The following is a 19,587-nucleotide window of genomic DNA, read 5'->3' on the forward strand; positions in this document are numbered from 1 at the left end:
AAAAGATTGCACTTTTGGCTTTTCCCCAAGGGACGGCATCGTGGAGATCTGTCAGCCTGTGTGGTAAACACTGTGGCCCTTCTGGGTGTGGGGGGTCAGGATCTGTGCTGCCTGGGGACATCCCTGCTGAAAATGCCGAATTTGAGAGGACAGTGAGTTTCTCTCATCACCTGCTATCTCCTGCTGCAGCGTCTGCTGTTGAACGGGGCAGGCATGGCTGGACACATCTTTTTGAAGAGCTGTAATGAGCCGATACATCTGGAGAAGCCCTGCTCAGTCTTGTGATCAGATGAGATCTCTCCAGTCTCTTCCTAACCCATGTCCTGCTTGATTTTGGGCACCCTGATTTTGGGCAAACTGAATCTTTTGCTGTGAATAGGACAAGACCATTCAGATCATCCTTTGACTTCAGGAGGTTGATAGAAAGTCCTGGTTATTTCTACTCATTTGCATGTGACAGGGAACGTCTGGGAAGCTGCCAACGTAGAGCACCATGTTCATTATCTGGTTTACCAGAACCATGGCAACGTTAGAGGTCTCCTTGCAACACCTGCAGAGCCATCTCCATCCATGTTTTAAGCAAAGATTAGCTTATTGCTGAAGCTTCTCAGCCCTGTGCTGCCTTTGTCAGAGTGGTCTTTAGCCTCGATTTACCGGATGGATTCTCCATCCCTCTGGAGGTCAATCTGTGAGGAGCGCCTGGACTTAAGGACTGGTTTGTCACTGCTTGCCCCCAGGGAAAATACTGCTTGTAGCATCACTACCAGAGTACGCAATCCCTTATGGACCGGGCAGCTAAGGAATTTATAGGCAGAGAGAACAGAAGAAGCCAGAAGTTGGTCTTGCTAGATGGGTAGGTGGACGTCTCCCCAAAAAGGCTGGCTGAGGAGGTCTTTTCCTGTGGCTGAAGCCCTGCTGCCTGGCCAAAAGCTCTTCCTTCCTTGGGGTGAGTTGCCCTCTCCCCTCTGTCTGTGGTTGAGATGCCCTCTGCAGTGATCGTGTCCTGGACTGCCAGGCGGCAGGACCAGTCTGTAGTGTCCCCAGAGGACCTTGGACTTCTGAGGTGAGAAGGAAGGGCACACGCAGGTTTTCAGTCAGGAGTGAGCGGTGTTCGGACATGACTGTATGCTTGCTGTTGTGCTAAAACACGATGGGGGAGATACAGTAGCAGTGTGAAGGCATGTCCCATGTGAATGGCCTGCGTGAACCGCATGAAGTTCAACAAGGCCGCTGCATGTGGGTCGGGACAATCCCAAACACAAGTACAGGCGGGGTAGAGAGTGGCTCAAGAGCAGCCCTGAGGAGCAGGACTTGGGGGTACTGGTGGATGAGAAGCTCAACGTGAGCCAGCAATGTGTGCTGGTAGCCCAGAAAGCCAACTGTATCCTGGGCTGCATCCAGAGCAGCGTGGCCAGCAGGGCTAGAGAGGGGATTCTGCCCCTTTGCTCTCGTGAGACCCCACCTGGAGTCCTGCATCCAGCTCTGGAGCCCCCAACATAGGAAGGACCTGGATGTGTTGGAACAGGTCCAGACGAGGGCCTCGAAGATGATCCGAGGGCTGGAGCACCTCTCCTACGAGGACAGGCTGAGGGAGATGGGGCAGTTCAGCCTGGAGAAGAGAAGGCTCCAGGGTGACCTTAGAGCAGCTGCCAGTGCCTGAAGGGGCCGACAGGAAGGATGGAGAGGGGCTTTTCAGAAGGGTGTGTAGTGATAGGACAGGGGGGGACGGCTCTAAACTAAAAGAGGGCAGATTTAGATGAGATATGAGGAAGAAATTCTTCACCATGTGGGTGGTGAGGCTCTGGCCCAGGTTGCCCAGAGAAGCTGTGGCTGCCCCCTCCCTGGCAGTGTTCAAGGCCAGACTGGATGGAGCTCTGAGCACCCTGGTCTGGTGGAAGATGTCCCTGCTCATGTCAGGGGGGTTGGAACCAGATGATCTTCAAGGTCCCTTCCAACCCAAACCATTCTGTGATTCTCTGAATGCTGAAGTAGCTGCGCATCTCCAAGACGAATTGTTCAAAGGAACAAAAAGATGACTGGCTTGTCGGTAGCCTCTGGCTGTGAGGGAAAAGTCTCTAAATGCAGTGGAACAGACCGAAGGCGTGTTCAGGTATCTGAATGCAGGATGCCAGCAGACATCATGTTGCTAAGCGTGCAGCTGAGGAGCCAAGGGCAGGCTCTCTGATGGGATTGGCAGAAGGTCTGTCCACCACGACTGTGCTTTTATTTAACTCGGGGTTTGTTCGGCACACACCAAAGCGTTTCCCTCTTTCTCACTGAAGCAGAATAAACACAACCCTTCACAAATCAAACAAGATGCGTTTCCAGTTTGGAGAAATCCCTTCTTCTCTCTGAGCATTGTGAAACAGATCCCTGGGAACGCTACTCTGGGGGATGCAGGGTGAACGCAGCGGGGAGCACCGAGTAGCCAAGGAGACGTAAGGCGTTTCGGCTGGCAGGAGCTTGGCAGCCCCTGTAGCTGGAAAAAAGAGCGAGAAATGAGGCATGTAGGGCAGCGGAGGAGAGATGGGCAGACTGCGGGGTGCAAGAGGAGGTGGGCTAGGCCCTTGCTTAGATCCGGCATCTGCTCGGATGGAGGGCTGCAGAGCTGCACCCTTCACCTCGCCGGGGCTTTTGGGTGCCTTGGAGGTGATGAGGGGAGGGCTGCACGAAGGCAGAGGCACTGGAGCCTGGGGAAGGCAGCGCTGCTGGGTGTTTGCCAGCCTGCCCTGTGTGAGGACTTGGAAGCCTTTTCTGTCTTGGCACGCCTACAAACATCTTGGCTGATTAGGCCACTGACTCAGAACGAGGACACCGGCATACAATGTCAGTATTGCTCTGTCGTTGGCACGAGACTGAAGAGCGCAACTTAAATGCTCGAAAGTTAGCGGCTTGGAGGAAGAACAAGCAAAATGATGGAAATGTGTGGCTGGATATCAACTTCATGACCAAAGGCTGTCTGGGGGGTGAGGGGGGAGGTGCATTTTGCCTTTGAGATCCTTTCGAGAACTCTGAAGTCTTCTTGAACCCCCAGCTACCTTCTAGTCATGCAGGAGAGGGGGGTTTGTTGCCCTCTAGCTCTTCTGTAAGAGGCCGGGGTGTTTCACCCCACCGCTTTGCTTTTAACACCTAGGTTGGGTAACGTCATCTGTCTTAAAAACCAGTGTCCCAGCAGCTTTCCTGTGTGTCAGAGATTGTTCCCTGCTGGAAGCTTCAACAGAGTCGCCTTGTGCCTGAAGCCTGTCAGTGAAAGCAAAGCTCCTGGGCTTTGACACGCTGCTTTGTGATCGCTTTAAATGGACTGGGGTCGGAGGAGACTTGGCACTGCTTCGACTCTGCCTTCCCGTTGGAAAGGAGTGAAAAATGATCTCCAAATAAGTGCAAAGAAAGGTGGGTGAGAAAGGCAAGAGGCATCTTACGCTTCACTATCCACTCATGTGCGGGAGTGGAGCGATGGATGTTGCTCCTACGAGTACGGCGTGTGCTGTGTACAGATGGAACTGGACTTCATCTGCAGTTGGACGTCATCTCCTTCCCGTATCCCCGCTCGCTCTGCAGCCGCATCCAGTGAAAGCCCAGCTCGGGCAGGTGGGGAGGCCAGCGTGAAGGCTTAGAAATAAGAAAACCAGCTGCGAGTGCCAAGACTGGGGCTTTGCAAAAGGAACTGTAACGGGGAGGAGAAACTGGGCTGCTCCTGGCTCCTGTAAGCCCTTTAAGACTGCAGGACTAATAATCGTTCCCAAGAGATGCCCCACAAAAGGTAGCTGCCTCGGGGTGGGGGGATGGATGGTGCAAACGCAGAGCGAGCACTTGTCCAGACAAACTCTTCCCTGCCAGGAGAAGTGCGGAGGTCAGCGTTTTGCTGGCTCAAGCCCAGAGTCCTCACTAGTTGTGAGTACTGGTTTGGTTTTAACTCGTGTCTTGTCTATGTTTAGATCACAAGTTTAGAAATGGAGTTACTTGAAGCGCAGAAGAACAAAACTGAGAAGAGTGAGGATGAAGAGGCATCGTCTGGAGCACAAGAGATGGAAGAGGTAAGAGGTTTTCCCTGGGAAACGAATTGTTTTGTTTAGAAACGTATTAAATGAGCATCTCCCGTGTATGCTCTTTGTCACCGTCTTCTGAGAATTTCTGGCCCCTCGGCTCATGCAAGACCGACGGATGTCTCGGGCGGAGAGCAGCCAACGTGCCAACGCTATCTCCCCGATAACTCATCTCTCCTGTGAGGTTGTCTTGCCTTCAGCCCTGTGGAGCCTGTTGACTTCCCAGTGAGGGTGAAGGGTTTACACATCAAAAGGGGCTTGACTCTTCTTTGGGGTTTAGTGAAACCTGGGCAGTGCGTCGGTGCGTTTACAAGGCTGTTTCCCAGGCGGTTTGGGGCAGGCATTGCTGCCCATTGGTCACTTGCCAGCCAGACGATTGGATCTGCCGGTGTGTAAGCCAGGCAGAGCTTATCGCATGTGGGAGAGGACCTTCCCAGTGTATCTTGGGTCAGGGGGAGGCCCCAGGCCCGCAGAGATGTCAGGCCAGCCCTGGGTATAATGTGCAGGAATCCTGCTGGCAGCTTCTGAGAATTGTTTTTCCTATCCTTGTTTTCTAGGAGACACATTTTCTGCAATTTTTTTCTCTTTTGCTAGAGTAAATGATGCTGTAGAAGTGGCTCTTAAGTTTGCTTGTTGCAGATGCTGGAAAGCTGTCAGGAGACGATAGAAAAGTTAGGAAGTCAGCTGGGAGAGCGGAGAGAACGGAGAAAGCAACTTGCATCTGAGCTTGAACTGTTAAGAGAAGACCTGAAGGCTGAGAAGAAGGCACTGGGCAGCCAGGTGGGTGTAGCTCCTGCAGTGGGACTCCCGGCAGGAGGCAGCTGCCTTTGGATGACTCCATGAAACATCGCCAGCTGCCCTCCAAGTGCATTGCTTGACTCCTCTTGATGCATCTCTCCAGTCCAGCCACTTTCAAAGCCTCTTTGGCCGATGGTTTTAAATCCATCTGCTTTAACAGAACTGTCTCTGACTCTGTAAGATATTTTTCCTTTCAATGAATCTAATTACAAATCAAAATTAAAATCTAATTACAGTTAGAAAAATTAAAAATCTAAATTACAATTAAAAAATTAAAATCTAATTACAAATCTAATTCAAAGTTTGTAGCCAAAGCCCCCTTCTCTAGAGGGCAGAGTGGAAGGTTTCGGACTTGGGTATTTATTGCGGAGTTATTTGTGATCGTAAGGCTCATGATCATGAGCCTTCGCCTCTCCATGTCACAACATGGCAGGGCACTTGTAGATTTGAGCCAAGACCTCCCCGCAGAGCAGCACCACGCTTACCCGTTAGCAGCAACTGCTTTTCTGGGTTCAGTCAACTGGCTAATTCTGAATCCATTTAACACGGGTCCCCTTTCATATCAGTAGAACTCTTTCTTAAGCAGAGCATGGCCTGACAAGAAGTGAGAACACCTGAGAGTCACAGAAATCTAGATGAACAGCTTGCTGGGATCTCAATGCTGCTTTTTGTTATGTGCCCTGCAGACCTCCGTACGCTTTGCTTGAGGTAATTTAACTGCTAGGTAGACTTCTGGTGGGTTGATCTCTGCTGGGAGAGTTGCTGTTGCTCTTCCAGTTGGGCCGCAGAGCACAGAGAGTGTGTGATGCCAGCAAAATTGCACAAGGGCTGAAAATTTAGGAGAGCTGCGGACCTGTGACCTGAATCAGGCAGACAACGGGGACCCAAGGGAGACTGGCAAAGGCGGGGTTTACAGCTATTGCAAACCCCATTTTTTAACACTCTGAGAGGCCTTAAAGCATATCACTTCCTTGATTGTAAGTAAAGAACAATGAAAGTCCTGAACTGTTTGCGCAGCTGCACATACAGGAGAGTCTTACTGGAGGAAGAGTGGCATCTAGAGGACAGGACTTCTGCAGTGCCACAAGACAACAAATTCACTTTGTGAAAGCTCAGGATGCAGACTAAGCCTTACCAAAGAGCAGTTGAGGAAGGGGCTAGGCCAGTCCATGAATACAGATATGAAAAGGAACTGTCTGATTTGGGGGGTGCTGAGGAAAACGGGAAGAGTCCCTTTGCCTCCCAGTAGTTCCATCTACTCAGGGTCCAAGGACCTTTTAATCAAAGTCATACATCCCTGGAAGTTTGGTTGGAATTCAGCCACCGGTTGGCCGGTGGTTTTGCCTAAGGAGAGGACTATTTTTCCATCAAAGGGATCATCCAATGACCTTTTTGAGACGGGGTGGCTCTAACGGTCTTTCAAATAGAGAACTTTGCCTGTGTTTGGTGGGATTCCTGACTTCACAAATGGGTTCATTCCCTTTTGCCGGAGTAGCTGTATTGGGACGAATCATTTACCAAAGGAGTGCTGGAAGTTAGCCTGGCATAAAATCGTTGGGTTCTCATGGGTGATACCCACCTGTGGTCAAGATTTGAGGTTGTTCAATGTTGTGTTTGTCAGGAGGTCCAACACATAGAATGGGTGAGTAAATTGGATACTACTTTGTTCTTGTGCATTTTAATGATGTGCTATGAAGTGATGCTATGCAAACAGTTCTTTGCATTTGTTTGGAACTCTCTTCTTGTTTTTAAGAGGTTTATGGACATTTGAGAGGAGAAAGCCTTTTCTGACCTTGTAGTTAGAGGTGTATTACATCCGCTAACTCCTGTTGTTTCCTCACCAGGGTCTGCCTGACTCAAAATCAGAGTTTACAAGACATTGTAATGACTTCCCGAGCCTCCAAAGAACATCAGCAAGCAGGGATCTCATTAATGTATCCCATGAGAAGCTACAAAGAAATAATGCTTTGTTAGATGCAGAGGTGAGAAATGTAGAGAAATCCTGGTTGTTCTGGTGTCTGATGCAGACAGAAGCTGCTAGTGTATGCTGCTCAAATGTAAATAAATTCATCTTGGTGTAGATGAGAAGACCTGGAACTGAACTACTAGTACTAGCATACGCTCAGGAAGAATTATTGATTAAAAAGCTTTAGGAGTCAAAGTCATTGCTAGCATTAGTGGGCTTAACAGCATTTTTCTTTGAAGGATTTGGGTTCACCACTGCTTAGCAGGGGACATTGGACAAGGCAAATTGTGGTTCCAGTCCACTGTGGCATTTCCCGTGTCCTTATGCACTCCTCGTGCCTGCCTTTCTTGCCTCTTTTATTTTCTTGGCATCTTCTCTTCATGTCTCAGGTTCTGGGTCTGCCATTGCCTGGTTTTAAGGCAGTAGGTGATGTTGAAAGCGGAGAGCAGCCGTCCGCAGAAAGCTGTGGTGGGTTGCCTTGGATGGAGGATGGTCTCTGTGCAAGACAGCTGAACACACGCTTTGTACTCTTTCCCAAGAAGTGCTAGTTCGGTAAAGAAATGTGGCACGTGTTGTAAAGCCCTGAGCGCTACAGATGGGCAACAGAAGGATGGAATCAAATACAGAAATGTGATTTGATGATAGTTTACACACAGCTACTTCCCATGCAGGAAAAAGAACTTGCACATCCCTCTTCAAGGGTGAAGAACTACCATAATTTAGCTACAGAATCACAAACCGTGTCTTGATGGAGTCCCCAGATTGCCTTAAACTGCTCAAAAGATTTCTGTGAGACCGAAGAAGATCAAAGTCGTGGTGTCTTCTGACCTTACAGGTCTCTGAACTCCTACAAGAAAGAGAACAGATTCACAAACTTGAGCAGAAACATGAAGGTCTATGTACAGATGAAAAGACGTATGAAGAACAGATGGCTAAAGTAGTATTTTTGGAAGAACAGATCAAAAACTTGAGGGATGAACAAGAGCTGCTCTGGTAAACCTTAACAAAGTCTGTGGTACTTTCTGCTCCTTATCTTTGCTGACTAAGTTTTTAGTTGTTTTTTTTTCTTTTTTAAATCCCTGTAGTGCTGCTTCTGGCAAAAATGGGCACAGTAGCTTTGCGTCTTCCTTGGTGTGTAAGCAGTTCTCTGTAGAGATTCTGGTGAATAAGCGTTTCCCTTAGTGACATCCTGATCAGTCAGGTGTAAACCTTTTTTTCCTCCCACTATTCCAGATTCTGTACGGCATAAGTGAGAGCTGTCCTTAGGGAGGAGGCCGCTTCTCTTGGAGCGAGGCAATATTTGGACTAGCATGGTCCTCAAGAGCTCCCGTTGTGGGCTCGGGCTCCTCGGGGCTAACTGCTGCCAGCATCCTGCTGTGGATTTTGGTTGTCCTTGCAGGGCAGGGGTCGGGCTTGTAAATAAAGCTCTTACAGGTTCCCTGACTCCCCCTTTTCAGTAGATCAATACAAATTTGGAGTTGGAGCATCCATGCTCAGGCTCTCATTAGTAAGTAAAAGCTTGGATTAAATCCGGTATAGTTACAGTCAGCTAAATTTACCTAGATAACTAGGTAGTGAGGTAAAGTAAAACCGGGATAAGACAGGTAGGTTAGCTTATAAGGACACAGAGTTTAGATTGAGGAAAGTTAGACAGCTCGATCGGGAGACCTGGGCCCGTAATTCCACCCAGCGAGGCGCTGTGCGAGCGCTTCTCTGCCGCTTGTGAGCGCAGAGCAGCTGACGTGGCCCCACGCGAGTGTTTCCTTAGCCAGCAGTTAGCCTGCGCGTGAGTGACTGAGAGCTGACCCTTTGGATGCACGTGGTTTCGTGGGCCGGTGTCCAGGGGAGACTGACCCTTGCCCAGAACTGCTAGACCTGGGATTCATTTCCCTTTGGAGCCTCCCAACACACTTGAGCGTTGCCTTGAGTGTTTCGCTGGACTTTCCTATCCCAAGTTTTTCCCCTTCAGAGGGTGTTTTCCCTTGGATGTGCATCGTTATCTCTCTCCTTTACTATTTCTACTTCAAGTTCTGAATTAGTAGAAAGCAACAAGAAGAGGGAGGAGCTAGAAAAGCATCTAAAAGAGAGCAATGAAGAAAAACTGTTGTTACTGGAAGAAAATGCCCAGCTAAAACAAGATCTTCTGACTACCCGGGAGTGGCGTGACGGCACGCTTGGAGAGACTTTGAGGACAAACCGAGGCACGGTGCTCGGAGAAAACGGGTTACTCGTGTCGCAGAGCTCTGCAGGCAGTTCGGATGGGAGAGTTAAACAGGTATGGGCAGCTTTGCCATCTGCACCGTGCTCCTTTTCAGCAGTTTGGTGGCAAAACCAAAGTAAAATGGACTGGAAGCCAGTTCTGTGCTGTTAGCGTGTAGGGGGGATGTGAGGCTGACTGATTTCCTTGGGGAAAATAATTGGAAAATACGAGTGTTGTCATTTCCTTCCGTTATGTTTATGGACATAGTGGGAGCTTGGATAAACCGCATGGCCCCCTTGGTGCGCATGAAAGAAAGAAGTTACGCAGTCTTTCAATATTTTAAATCTTTTTGGAGCTCTTGCTCAACTCCTTTTAGCATCGTGAGGAAGGGAGCTGGCTCGCTGTTCCCGCAGCGGTCTTGCTCTTGCTGTAGGCAGAAGGTGTTCCACTTCCCTGCTCCTCCTTGCCATTTTCTGCCCTTATGCTCGGTGTCTGAACTCGTCCCACAACTGCTGCTCTGCAGCAGCAGCAGCTCGCAAGCAGCTGGGGTTTGCTGTGCCCCATGCCCCTGTCTCAGTTACTGCTCTCCCATTGGTCTACCAGGTGGCAGGCAACACCCGTAGTTATCACTACGTTTAGCTGTGTTTTAAATGGAATTTGTTCACCTTTCTTACTGTGTGATCTAAAAAAGAAAGGGAAGGGCAGCGAGCCCTGCCAAAAGGGGAAGGATTGAGGAAGGTACCCAGGATGGGGATTCTGAGGAGGAACAGGGATTCCATGGAAGAGTTTGTAAGAGAAGAGAGGACAGGGTGGCCTGCATAGGCAGGAGAGTGGAAGGGAGAGGATCAGAGTTGTGCCGATACCAAGGAACAGCAAATCCGTACAGTTACAGAACACCAAAGTAAGATAGGATGTATAGAGGGGCTGCTGAAGAGGATCCCAACAGAAGCAGGTGGGGAAAAGCCCCACAAAACCTAAATGATCTCAAGGACAAATGACATGGCCGGACTGCACAGTGCTGGATGAAGACTTGGCAGCTCGGGAATTTATCTGGGGATTTATCTGAGAAGGGAAGCTTGATCTTCAGTGGATTTCGTCTGGTCCCAAGAACAGAGGGTGAAGATGCAAAGCGGGAATGCAGATCGACAGATGGCCAAAAGTGATGCTGGGAAGAAAGGTTTTCATACGCCAGATGTGGGAAGCTCCCGATTTGTAGCTTTGAGCTGCAGAGATTTTTGGGACTCCACCTCCAGCTGCGTGGAGAGTTCACACACCTGGATGCAGGGAAAAAGCAACCTGCCTCAAGCAGAGGGGTCTAAAATCTCTGTGCAGCTCCATCAGATGCAGGGATCGAGATCATACGGAGCTCAGTTATCTTCCGAAAGCCACCATAGGCTGTTGGTGACCCTTTCATGGTGCCCAGGCTGCGGTCACGTTGTGCCAGCGTGTCTGTCCCCGTAGCGCTACCAGGACTTGCTTTGCTAATCTGCCTCAGTGAGACTCTGGGCCAAGAGTGAAGAGCAGCCTGTGTGGTGTGGCTTTTTTTTGACAGGTAAGTTTTAACAGGGATTTGTTCCCTCCTCCAGGATTTGCATCTTCTCCCTCAACTGCAAGAGTTGTATCAGCTTCTCGGAGGGGATGGACAGGGTAGGGAGCAGGACGTAGTATGGGGGCAGAGGAAATGCTTGCCTGGCTTTACCCATCTTCCTACTTAAACGCCCTTAAATGCCACTGGCATACCTCTGCCTTTCTTAACGGCCAGACTTTATCTTTCCTTGCAGTTGATTTCCAGGTAACCTGTGTCGTTTCGCTGTTCCTGCAGAGTCTGTCCGACGAGAGATTCCGGCAGCAGGAGGAAAAGATGCAGCAACTGCGGCAGGACTTGCGTCGCGTTCAGAACTTGTGCAGCTCAGCCGAGAGGGAGCTGAGATACGAAAGGGAGAAGAACGTCGACTTACAAAAGCAAAACCTGTTGCTCCAGCAGGAGTGCACCAAGGTAGGAAGAGAGCAGGGAGAACTGTTTGAGGAGAGCATCGCATCGTTTTACAGGCTGTGGGAGGTCTGAGGTGCCGATCAACAGGCTGGGCTTCGTTTGCATTTGTCCGTGCAGTACCTGGGGCTCTCAAGCATGCTGTGTCTCAGCTCCACGGAAATTGCACCGCCTCCAAATAAAACGTGCTGCTCCCTGTAGTTCTCTTTTCTTCGCCGCTCAGTAATCCTGTTGCCCCTTTCCCGATCAAGGTATTTCAGGTGATACATATTAAAGTGCAAATTTAATTTTTTTTTCTTCTTTTGAAACTCAGGTCAAAGCTGAGCTGAAACAAGCCCTCTTGGGCAAAGCTCTCAGACACAACTGAAACGTGCTGCTCTCTCTCAGCACAGTGGGAAAAAAGCCAGCAGAAGGTCAAAGAACTCGAACAAGAGCTCCTGAAGTGCTCCCAGGCCGATAAAGTGCAGAGCAGTCTGCAAGAGAAACTTGCACAGGAGAAATCCAAAGCATGCGAAGCACAAAAAAAGGTAACTCGTCAGTGTGACCTACGCTAATGGGAGGTATGTTTTTCAGCAGTTTTGTGCAGCTGTATTCAGAAAGAAGAAGCACTAGCAGCTCATGGGTCGGTTCCCTGAAGTCTGTGTTGCTAGTCCTTTTTGAGATCACGTGGCTAAATATTTCAGGAAAAACATCTGTTATTAGTGGGAGTATAATGAAGACAATTAGAAGCCAAATCTAGTGGCTCAGACTCCTCTCTCTAAAGCTCAGTATCTCTCAACATAGAGGTAGCAGGGCTGGCAGACACCGGGAGCCTGGATCATGTTTGTCCTGGGTTTGGCCAGAACAGGGTTAATTTTCACCGGACTCCAGGAAGGGGCACAGCCGGGGGGTGGGGGGCTGACCCCACCTGGCCAAACAGAGCCCGGTATTCCATACCATGTGCCGTCACGCTGGGTTCCGGTGGGGGGGGCGGTGCGGCGGGAAGGCACTCGCGGCTTGGGCGGGCGCAGTGCCGGTCCGGTTTCGGGAGAGCGGCTGTTGTACGGTTCGTGGTTGTGTTTTCTCCTTATTTGTATCGTTGTTGTTCCTGTTTTCCCTCTGTTTACTGTTCTGTTAAACTGCCCATATCCCGACCCACCAGTTTCTGCCTCTTTCTTTCCATTCTCCTCCGCACGCCGGCGGGGGGAGGGGCAGCCGCGTGGCGCTTTTGTTGCTGGCGGCTGCCGAAACCAAAACATTAATTGGCGCCCAGATGTGGAGCGGGGATAACGGCAGGGCTGAGCAGCTGGTGTTAAAACTGCTTTCATAGATTTTGTTAAAATTTATCATACGCATTTACTGTGTTAGTTAAAGTCGCCGGTAAAAATGTTTCTGTCTGTGATCAGATGGCTGTGGTTTTTGAATCCGTACTTGCACTATGTTTTCCCTGTGGTGCTGTTCATTACCTCGGGGAAAAGGATCAGGGTAATGATTTTGCTATTCTGTATGATGTCGACTTATGACATGATAACGTCAATGTTCATGAAATTAGGCTTGTATTTGCATGCGGCACTGCGGTCATTTCCGTACCTCGGATCCTATGTCTTAGATTTTGTTAATAATCAAACCCAGTCTGTGGGGAAAGCCGAAGGGGATACCTTCCCCCACTCTTTCGCCCCCCCTCTCTCCCTCAGGCTGGTCCTAACTGCTTTTGAGAATTTCGAGTACCCGTGGGATGCTCAGGGCAGCACTCTCCTTTTGTTATGCCTCCTGAATGGGTTGCAGGTTTTGTTTAGGGTTAAGCAAGTCGTTAAGAACATCGTGCAGAGACCTGCCCCGGGGCTGGATAGCTGTGAGTGGCTGGGTGTGTGGGACAGCATGGGCAGATGTCTAGAGCAGTGGGCACCTGCGGTGTGTTTTAAACTCACCCCTGAACAAATACAGAATCCAGACAATCTGGTAAAATATCTGAAAAAAGTGTGCTGCCACCCTGGGAATTCCAGAGAGACACAGATCACCACAATGTGCTGGGGTCTGGCCCACGCCTACCGAGCCCTGTTCAACACTGTTCAGTGCCTTAAAGGGGAAAGGGGGGGAAGCGAAGTGGCAGGCGCTGCAACTGGCGCTGCCCCCCCAGCCGGCCCTGCAGCCCCTCCAGCCCAGCAGGCAGTCACAGCCCCCCAGACTGGCACCGCCGCTGCCACAGCTGCAGGGTCTGCCTCGGTTTCCCTGGCAGGCACAGCAGCTGCTTCAGCCCCAGCTCCAGCTGCAGGCAGCGTGGCTGAGCCCAATGACCAACCTGTGCCGGTAGCAGTCGCCCCTGTAAAACTAAAGAAAGACGCAAAGAGAGCAGATCGCTCCGGGAGGGATGATGATGAGCCAGGGTCATCACGGGAGATAGAGACAGAGATCGTCACCCGGTCCCTGTCCCTGGGCGAGCTGCGAGACATGCGGAAAGATTTCAGCCGCCACCCAGGCGAGCACATTGCCACCTGGCTGCTGCGGTGCTGGGATAACGGGGCCAGCAGCTTGGAATTAGAGGGCAAGGAAGCCAAGCAGCTGGGATCCCTGGCCAGGGATGGGGGCATTGACAAGGCCATTGGGAAAAAAGAACAAATCCTCAGCCTCTGGAGGAGACTTCTGTCAGGCGTGAGGGAGAGGTACCCCTTCAGTGACGATTTTGTATGCTATCCTGGCAAGTGGACCAATATGGAAAGGGGTATTCAGTACTTGAGGGAATTGGCTGTGCGGGAGCTGGTTTACTGTGACACAGACGATGAGCAGGTACCCACAGACCCAGATGAACTTAAGTGCTCACAATCCATGTGGAGGAAGTTTGTGCGGAGCGCACCCTCCTCACATGCTAACTCACTGGCAGTTGTAAACTGGAAAGGTAAAGACGCACCAACAGTGGATGAGGTGGCTGTCAGACTCCGCCAATACGAGGAAAGTCTCTCTTCCTCCCTTGTCTCAGCTGTGAATAAACTGTCCCGACAGTTCCAGCAATTCAAAGAGGATATGTCCTACTCCCCACCTGTGCGGGCCCGCATCTCAGCTATTAGGGGCAAGCGTTTCCCTGCTCAGGAGAGGGAATACAGAGGCTACACACCACGGGGCACCCTGTGGTTTTACCTGCGTGACCACGGAGAAGACACGAGGAAGTGGGATGGAAAACCCACCTCAAGTCTAGAGGCACGAGTCCGTGAGTTGCGAGGTAAAACAATCACAAAAGGGGACTCTGTTAGGAAAAATGCCGCTCCAGTTTCCAAAAGCCAGCTCTCCAGACCAGGTAGACAGTTTGACCTTGATTCCGATCCTCTGGAGGGGACCTCCAAGTCATTTTTACAGCAGGTGAGCAGCAATTTCTCTGACGAGGATTAGAGGGGCCCTGCCTCCAGCCAGGTGGAGGAAAGGGACAACCGTGTCTATTGGACGGTGTGGATTCGGTGGCCTGGCACGTCAGATCCACAAGAGTATAAAGCTCTAGTGGACACTGGTGCACAGTGTACTTTAATGCCATCAGAGTTCAAAGGGTCAGAGCCCATTTGCATTTCGGGAGTGACAGGGGGGTCCCAAGAGCTGAGTCTACTGGAGGCTGAAGTGAGCCTCACTGGGCAGGACTGGCAGAAGCACCCCATTGTAACTGGCCCCGAGGCTCCGTGCATCCTTGGGATAGACTATCTTAGGAGAGGCTATTTCAAGGACCCAAAGGGGTATCGGTGGGCTTTTGGCATAGCTGCTGTGGAGACGGAAGAAATTAAACAGCTGTGCATTTTGCCTGGTCTCTCGGAGGATCCTTCCGTTGTGGGGTTGCTGAGGGTTGAAGAACAACAGGTGCCAATCGCGACCACAACGGTGCACCGGCGACAGTATCGTACCAACCAAGACTCCCTTCTCCCCATTCATCAGCTGATCCGCCAGCTGGAGAGTCAAGGAGTGATCAGTAAAACTCGCTCACCCTTTAATAGTCCCATATGGCCAGTGAGAAAGTCTACTGGAGAGTGGAGACTGACAATAGACTACCGTGGCCTGAATGAAGTCACACCACCGCTGAGTGCTGCCGTGCCAGACATGCTAGAACTTCAATATCAGCTGGAGTCAAAGGCAGCCAAGTGGTATGCTACAATTGACATCGCTAATACATTCTTCTCCATCCCTTTGGCAGCAGAGTGCAGGCCACAGTTTGCTTTCACCTGGGGGGGCATCCAGTACACCTGGAATCGACTGCCCCAGGGGTGGAAACACAGTCCCACCATTTGCCATGGACTAATCCAGACTGCACTGGAAAAGGGTGAAGCCCCAGAACATCTGCAGTACATCGATGACATCATTATATGGGGCGACACAGCGGAGGAAGTTTTTGAGAAAGGGGAGAAAATAGTTCAGATCCTTCTGAAAGCCGGTTTCGCCATTAAGCGAAGTAAAGTCAAGGGACCTGCGCAAGAGATCCAGTTTTTGGGAATAAAATGGCAGGATGGGCGCCGTCAAATCCCAATGGATGTCATCAACAAAATAGCAGCTATGTCTCCACCAACCAGCAAAAAGGAAGCACAGGCCTTCCTGGGTGTTGTGGGTTTTTGGAGGATGCACATCCCAAATTACAGCCAAATTGTGAGTCCTCTGTACCACGTGACCCGGAAGAAGAATGATTTTGAATGGGGCCCTGAGCAACGACAGGCATTTGAACAGATTAAACGGGAGATAGTTCATGCCGTAGCCCTTGGTCCAGTCCGGTCAGGGCAAGATGTTAAAAACGTGCTCTACACCGCAGCCGGGGAGAATGGCCCAACCTGGAGTCTCTGGCAGAAAGCACCAGGGGAGACTCGAGGTCGACCCCTGGGGTTCTGGAGCCGGGGATACAAAGGATCCGAGGCCCGCTATACTCCCACTGAAAAAGAGATTCTGGCAGCATATGAAGGCGTTCGAGCTGCTTCAGAAGTGGTCGGCACTGAAGCACAGCTTCTCCTGGCTCCACGATTGACGGTCCTGGGCTGGATGTTCAAAGAGAGGGTCCCCTCTACGCACCATGCCACCGATGCTACGTGGAGTAAATGGGTCGCTCTGATCACCCAGCGTGCCCGAATGGGAAACCCCAGTCGCCCAGGAATTCTGGAGGTAATCATGGACTGGCCAGAAGGCAAAGATTTCGGAGCATCGCCAGAGGAGGAGGTGACATGTGCTGAAGAGGCCCCACTGTATAACCAACTGCCAGAAGATAAGAAACAGTATGCCCTGTTCACAGACGGGTCCTGTCGCATTGTGGGGAAGCAGCGGAGGTGGAAGGCTGCTGTATGGAGCCCTACACGACAAGTCGCAGAAACTGCCGAGGGAGAAGGTGAGTCCAGCCAGTTTGGAGAGGTGAAAGCCATCCAGCTGGCTTTAGACATTGCCAGTCGAGAGAAGTGGCCAGTGCTCTATCTTTACACCGACTCTTGGATGGTGGCCAATGCCTTGTGGGGGTGGCTGCAGCAATGGAAGAAGAACAACTGGCAGCGCAGAGGCAAACCTATCTGGGCTGCCCCATTGTGGCAAGATATTGCTGCCCGGCTGGAGCAGTTGGCTGTAAAAGTCCGTCACGTGGACGCCCACGTCCCTAAGAGTCGGGCCACTGAAGAACATCAAAACAACCACCAGGTAGATCAGGCTGCTAAGATTGAAGTGGCTCAGGTGGATCTGGACTGGCAACATAAGGGTGAACTGTTTATAGCTCGGTGGGCCCATGACTCCTCGGGCCACCAAGGAAGAGACACGACATACAGATGGGCTCGTGACCGAGGGGTGGACTTGACCATGGACACTATTGCACAGGTTATCCATGAATGTGAGACATGCGCTGCAATCAAGCAAGCCAAGCGGGTAAAGCCTCAGTGGTATGGAGGACGATGGCTAAAATATAAATATGGGGAGGCTTGGCAGATTGACTACATCACACTGCCACAGACCCGCCAAGGCAAGCGCTATGTGCTCACAATGGTGGAGGCCACCACCGGATGGCTGGAAACCTACCCTGTGCCCCATGCCACCGCCCGGAATACCATCCTGGGCCTGGAAAAACAAGTCCTGTGGCGACATGGCACTCCCGAAAGAATCGAGTCAGACAACGGGACTCACTTTCGCAACAGCCTCATAGACACCTGGGCCAAAGAACACGGTATTGAGTGGGTGTATCACATCCCCTACCATGCAGCAGCCTCTGGAAAGATTGAACGTTACAATGGGCTGCTAAAAACCACTTTGAGGGCAATGGGGGGTGGGACTTTCAAAAATTGGGATACCCATTTAGCAAAGGCCACCTGGTTGGTTAACACCAGAGGGTCCACCAACCGGGCTGGTCCTGCCCAGTCAAAACCTCAGCGCCCCGTAGAAGGGGATAAAGTCCCTGTAGTGCACATGCGGAACATGTTAGGGAAGACTGTTTGGGTTAGTCCTGCCTCGGGCAAAGGCAAGCCCGTCCGCGGGATTGCCTTTGCTCAAGGACCTGGGTGTACCTGGTGGGTAATGTGGAAGGATGGGGAAGTCCGATGTGTACCTCATGGGGATTTAATTTTGGGCGAGAATAGTCCATAAATAAATTGTATAAAGTTAGTTGTTAAATAACCCTGTCACTGTCTGTTATCACTGTTATAATTGTTATATTTTGTACCAGTAGTAGCATAGTAAGAATCGTCCAGATTAAAGAAGGATGGACTTTTTCGATGAAAACCTAGCAGAGCACAGCGATGATGGAACTGGACCTGGTTTTCAACAACTGGCATCCAGCAACTTCATCAAGATCAACATCTCCTGCAGACTGTGGGCACGGGCCACACCAGATACATCAGCCGTGAGCTCCGGATGCAGCAAGTGACCGCCCATCACCACACATCACCTCCCCTGCCACGGAAGACCATAACGACAGATGGAGCCTGAAGTCATGGATTAAATGAACTCAATGGACACTTTAGAGTGATGATCCGTAGACTAAAGGAATGATATCTGGAGACAGGAGAAGTGGTGGGGATCAACCAGACAATGGGGGACCTGGGCATGATGTAGATGGTACGGAATAAGGGGTGGATAATGTCCTGGGTTTGGCCAGAACAGGGTTAATTTTCACTGGACTCCAGGAAGGGGCACAGCCGGGGGGTGGGGGGCTGACCCCACCTGGCCAAACAGAGCCCGGTATTCCATACCATGTGCCGTCACGCTGGGTTCCGGTGGGGGGGGCGGTGCGGCGGGAAGGCACTCGCGGCTTGGGCGGGCGCAGCGCCGGTCCGGTTTCGGGAGAGCGGCTGTTGTACGGTTCGTGGTTGTGTTTTCTCCTTATTTGTATCGTTGTTGTTCCTGTTTTCCCTCTGTTTGCTGTTCTGTTAAACTGCCCTTATCCCGACCCACCAGTTTCTGCCTCTTTCTTTCCATTCTCCTCCGCACGCCGGCGGGGGGAGGGGCGGCTGCGTGGCGCTTTTGTTGCCGGTGGCTGCCGAAACCAAAACAATGTTCTTGCCGAGGAGATTTGCTGCTGTTTGCTATCTGGTAAATCGCGAAGGCTTGTGTTTTCCACGGCATCGATTCTGCCACGTTCCTGCTCTGGGCGCTGGATTCAGTTTTGAAGTGTGCGGGATCAAATTAGGTGTAAAAAGGATTGTTGCTGATTCATGACATAGTATCTGATCCAAAATCTGGTAGCGGTTGGAAATGTTTTACTTTGTATGTCTTTGTGTCAAAGTCCATTAAGAAGTACTTCTGAGTAGGGGCGAGCAAATCTTTCATTCCCACGACTCAGATACCGAGGGATCAAAGGGAGTTCAATCTCTTGCATTCAGATACCATCCTGTAAATTCAAAAAGTTTAATGTGTGTCCAATTTTTATCCGAGATTTCAAAACTCCAGCAAAAGCTAAAAGATTCCCAGCACCAACTCCTGCTGGTAGAGGCCCGTGTTTCAGACAAGAAGCTGCTGGAAGAGGAATTGAAGGAGGCCCGGGACAATGAAGCTCGTGTGCAGCAAGAACCTCACGAGGAACAGCTGAAAAGGTACCCAGAGCTGGGTAAGGCCTGTGCTGCGTGCGGAGGGCAGGTGCTGGGCCAGCAAATGCTGCTGGGCCAGCTGTCTAGGTACATCCTGCAGCTCCATGCCTGGCCTGAAGCAGGCTCACAGTCACTGCACCGCTGGTTTCACCTCCTGTCTCTCCTTTTGACCTGCCAGTGCCCCTGGCAGAGCTCCACAGGATCCCCTCTTTGAGATTTAAAAGATTTTTGGAGACTTCAGCTGCCTCAGAAAGTGCCGGGCCCCTCCTGCTAACCCAGTGATTTGGTCTACCCTCTAGACACTGGCAGTCCCCCTTCCTGTGCAGCTGGGTTTGATGATCCCTCTTAGAATCATCACACAGAACCATGGAATCATGAAGGTTGGAAAAGACCTCTAAGATCATCAAGTCCAACCGCCAACCCAACCCCACCATGCCTGCTAAACCATGTCCTGAAGCGCCACGTCCACACGTTTCTTGAACCCCTCCAGGGATGGGGACTCCACCACTGCCCTGGGCAGCCTGGTCCAAGGCCTGACCACTCTCTCAGTAAAGACATTTTTTCCAATATCCAATCTAAACCTCCCCTGACACAGCTTGAGGCCA

General features: G+C 51.0%; 1 protein-coding gene across 1 annotated transcript in view; it reads left to right on the plus strand.

Annotated features, from left to right (window-relative positions):
* LOC142363351 (coiled-coil domain-containing protein 30-like) overlaps window positions 1-19,587 on the plus strand; it is a 31,231-nt gene that overhangs the window by 9,102 nt on the left and 2,542 nt on the right. The window contains 9 exon segments of the mRNA XM_075437282.1: window positions 3,936-4,034; window positions 4,683-4,823; window positions 6,686-6,823; window positions 7,643-7,800; window positions 8,836-9,082; window positions 10,830-11,003; window positions 11,311-11,337; window positions 11,339-11,524; window positions 18,831-18,988. Coding sequence (XP_075293397.1) covers window positions 3,936-4,034; window positions 4,683-4,823; window positions 6,686-6,823; window positions 7,643-7,800; window positions 8,836-9,082; window positions 10,830-11,003; window positions 11,311-11,337; window positions 11,339-11,524; window positions 18,831-18,988 — 1,328 coding nt within the window.

The sequence above is a fragment of the Opisthocomus hoazin genome, chromosome 16 (genome assembly GCF_030867145.1).
Source record: "Opisthocomus hoazin isolate bOpiHoa1 chromosome 16, bOpiHoa1.hap1, whole genome shotgun sequence".
NCBI classification, from domain to species: domain Eukaryota; kingdom Metazoa; phylum Chordata; class Aves; order Opisthocomiformes; family Opisthocomidae; genus Opisthocomus; species Opisthocomus hoazin.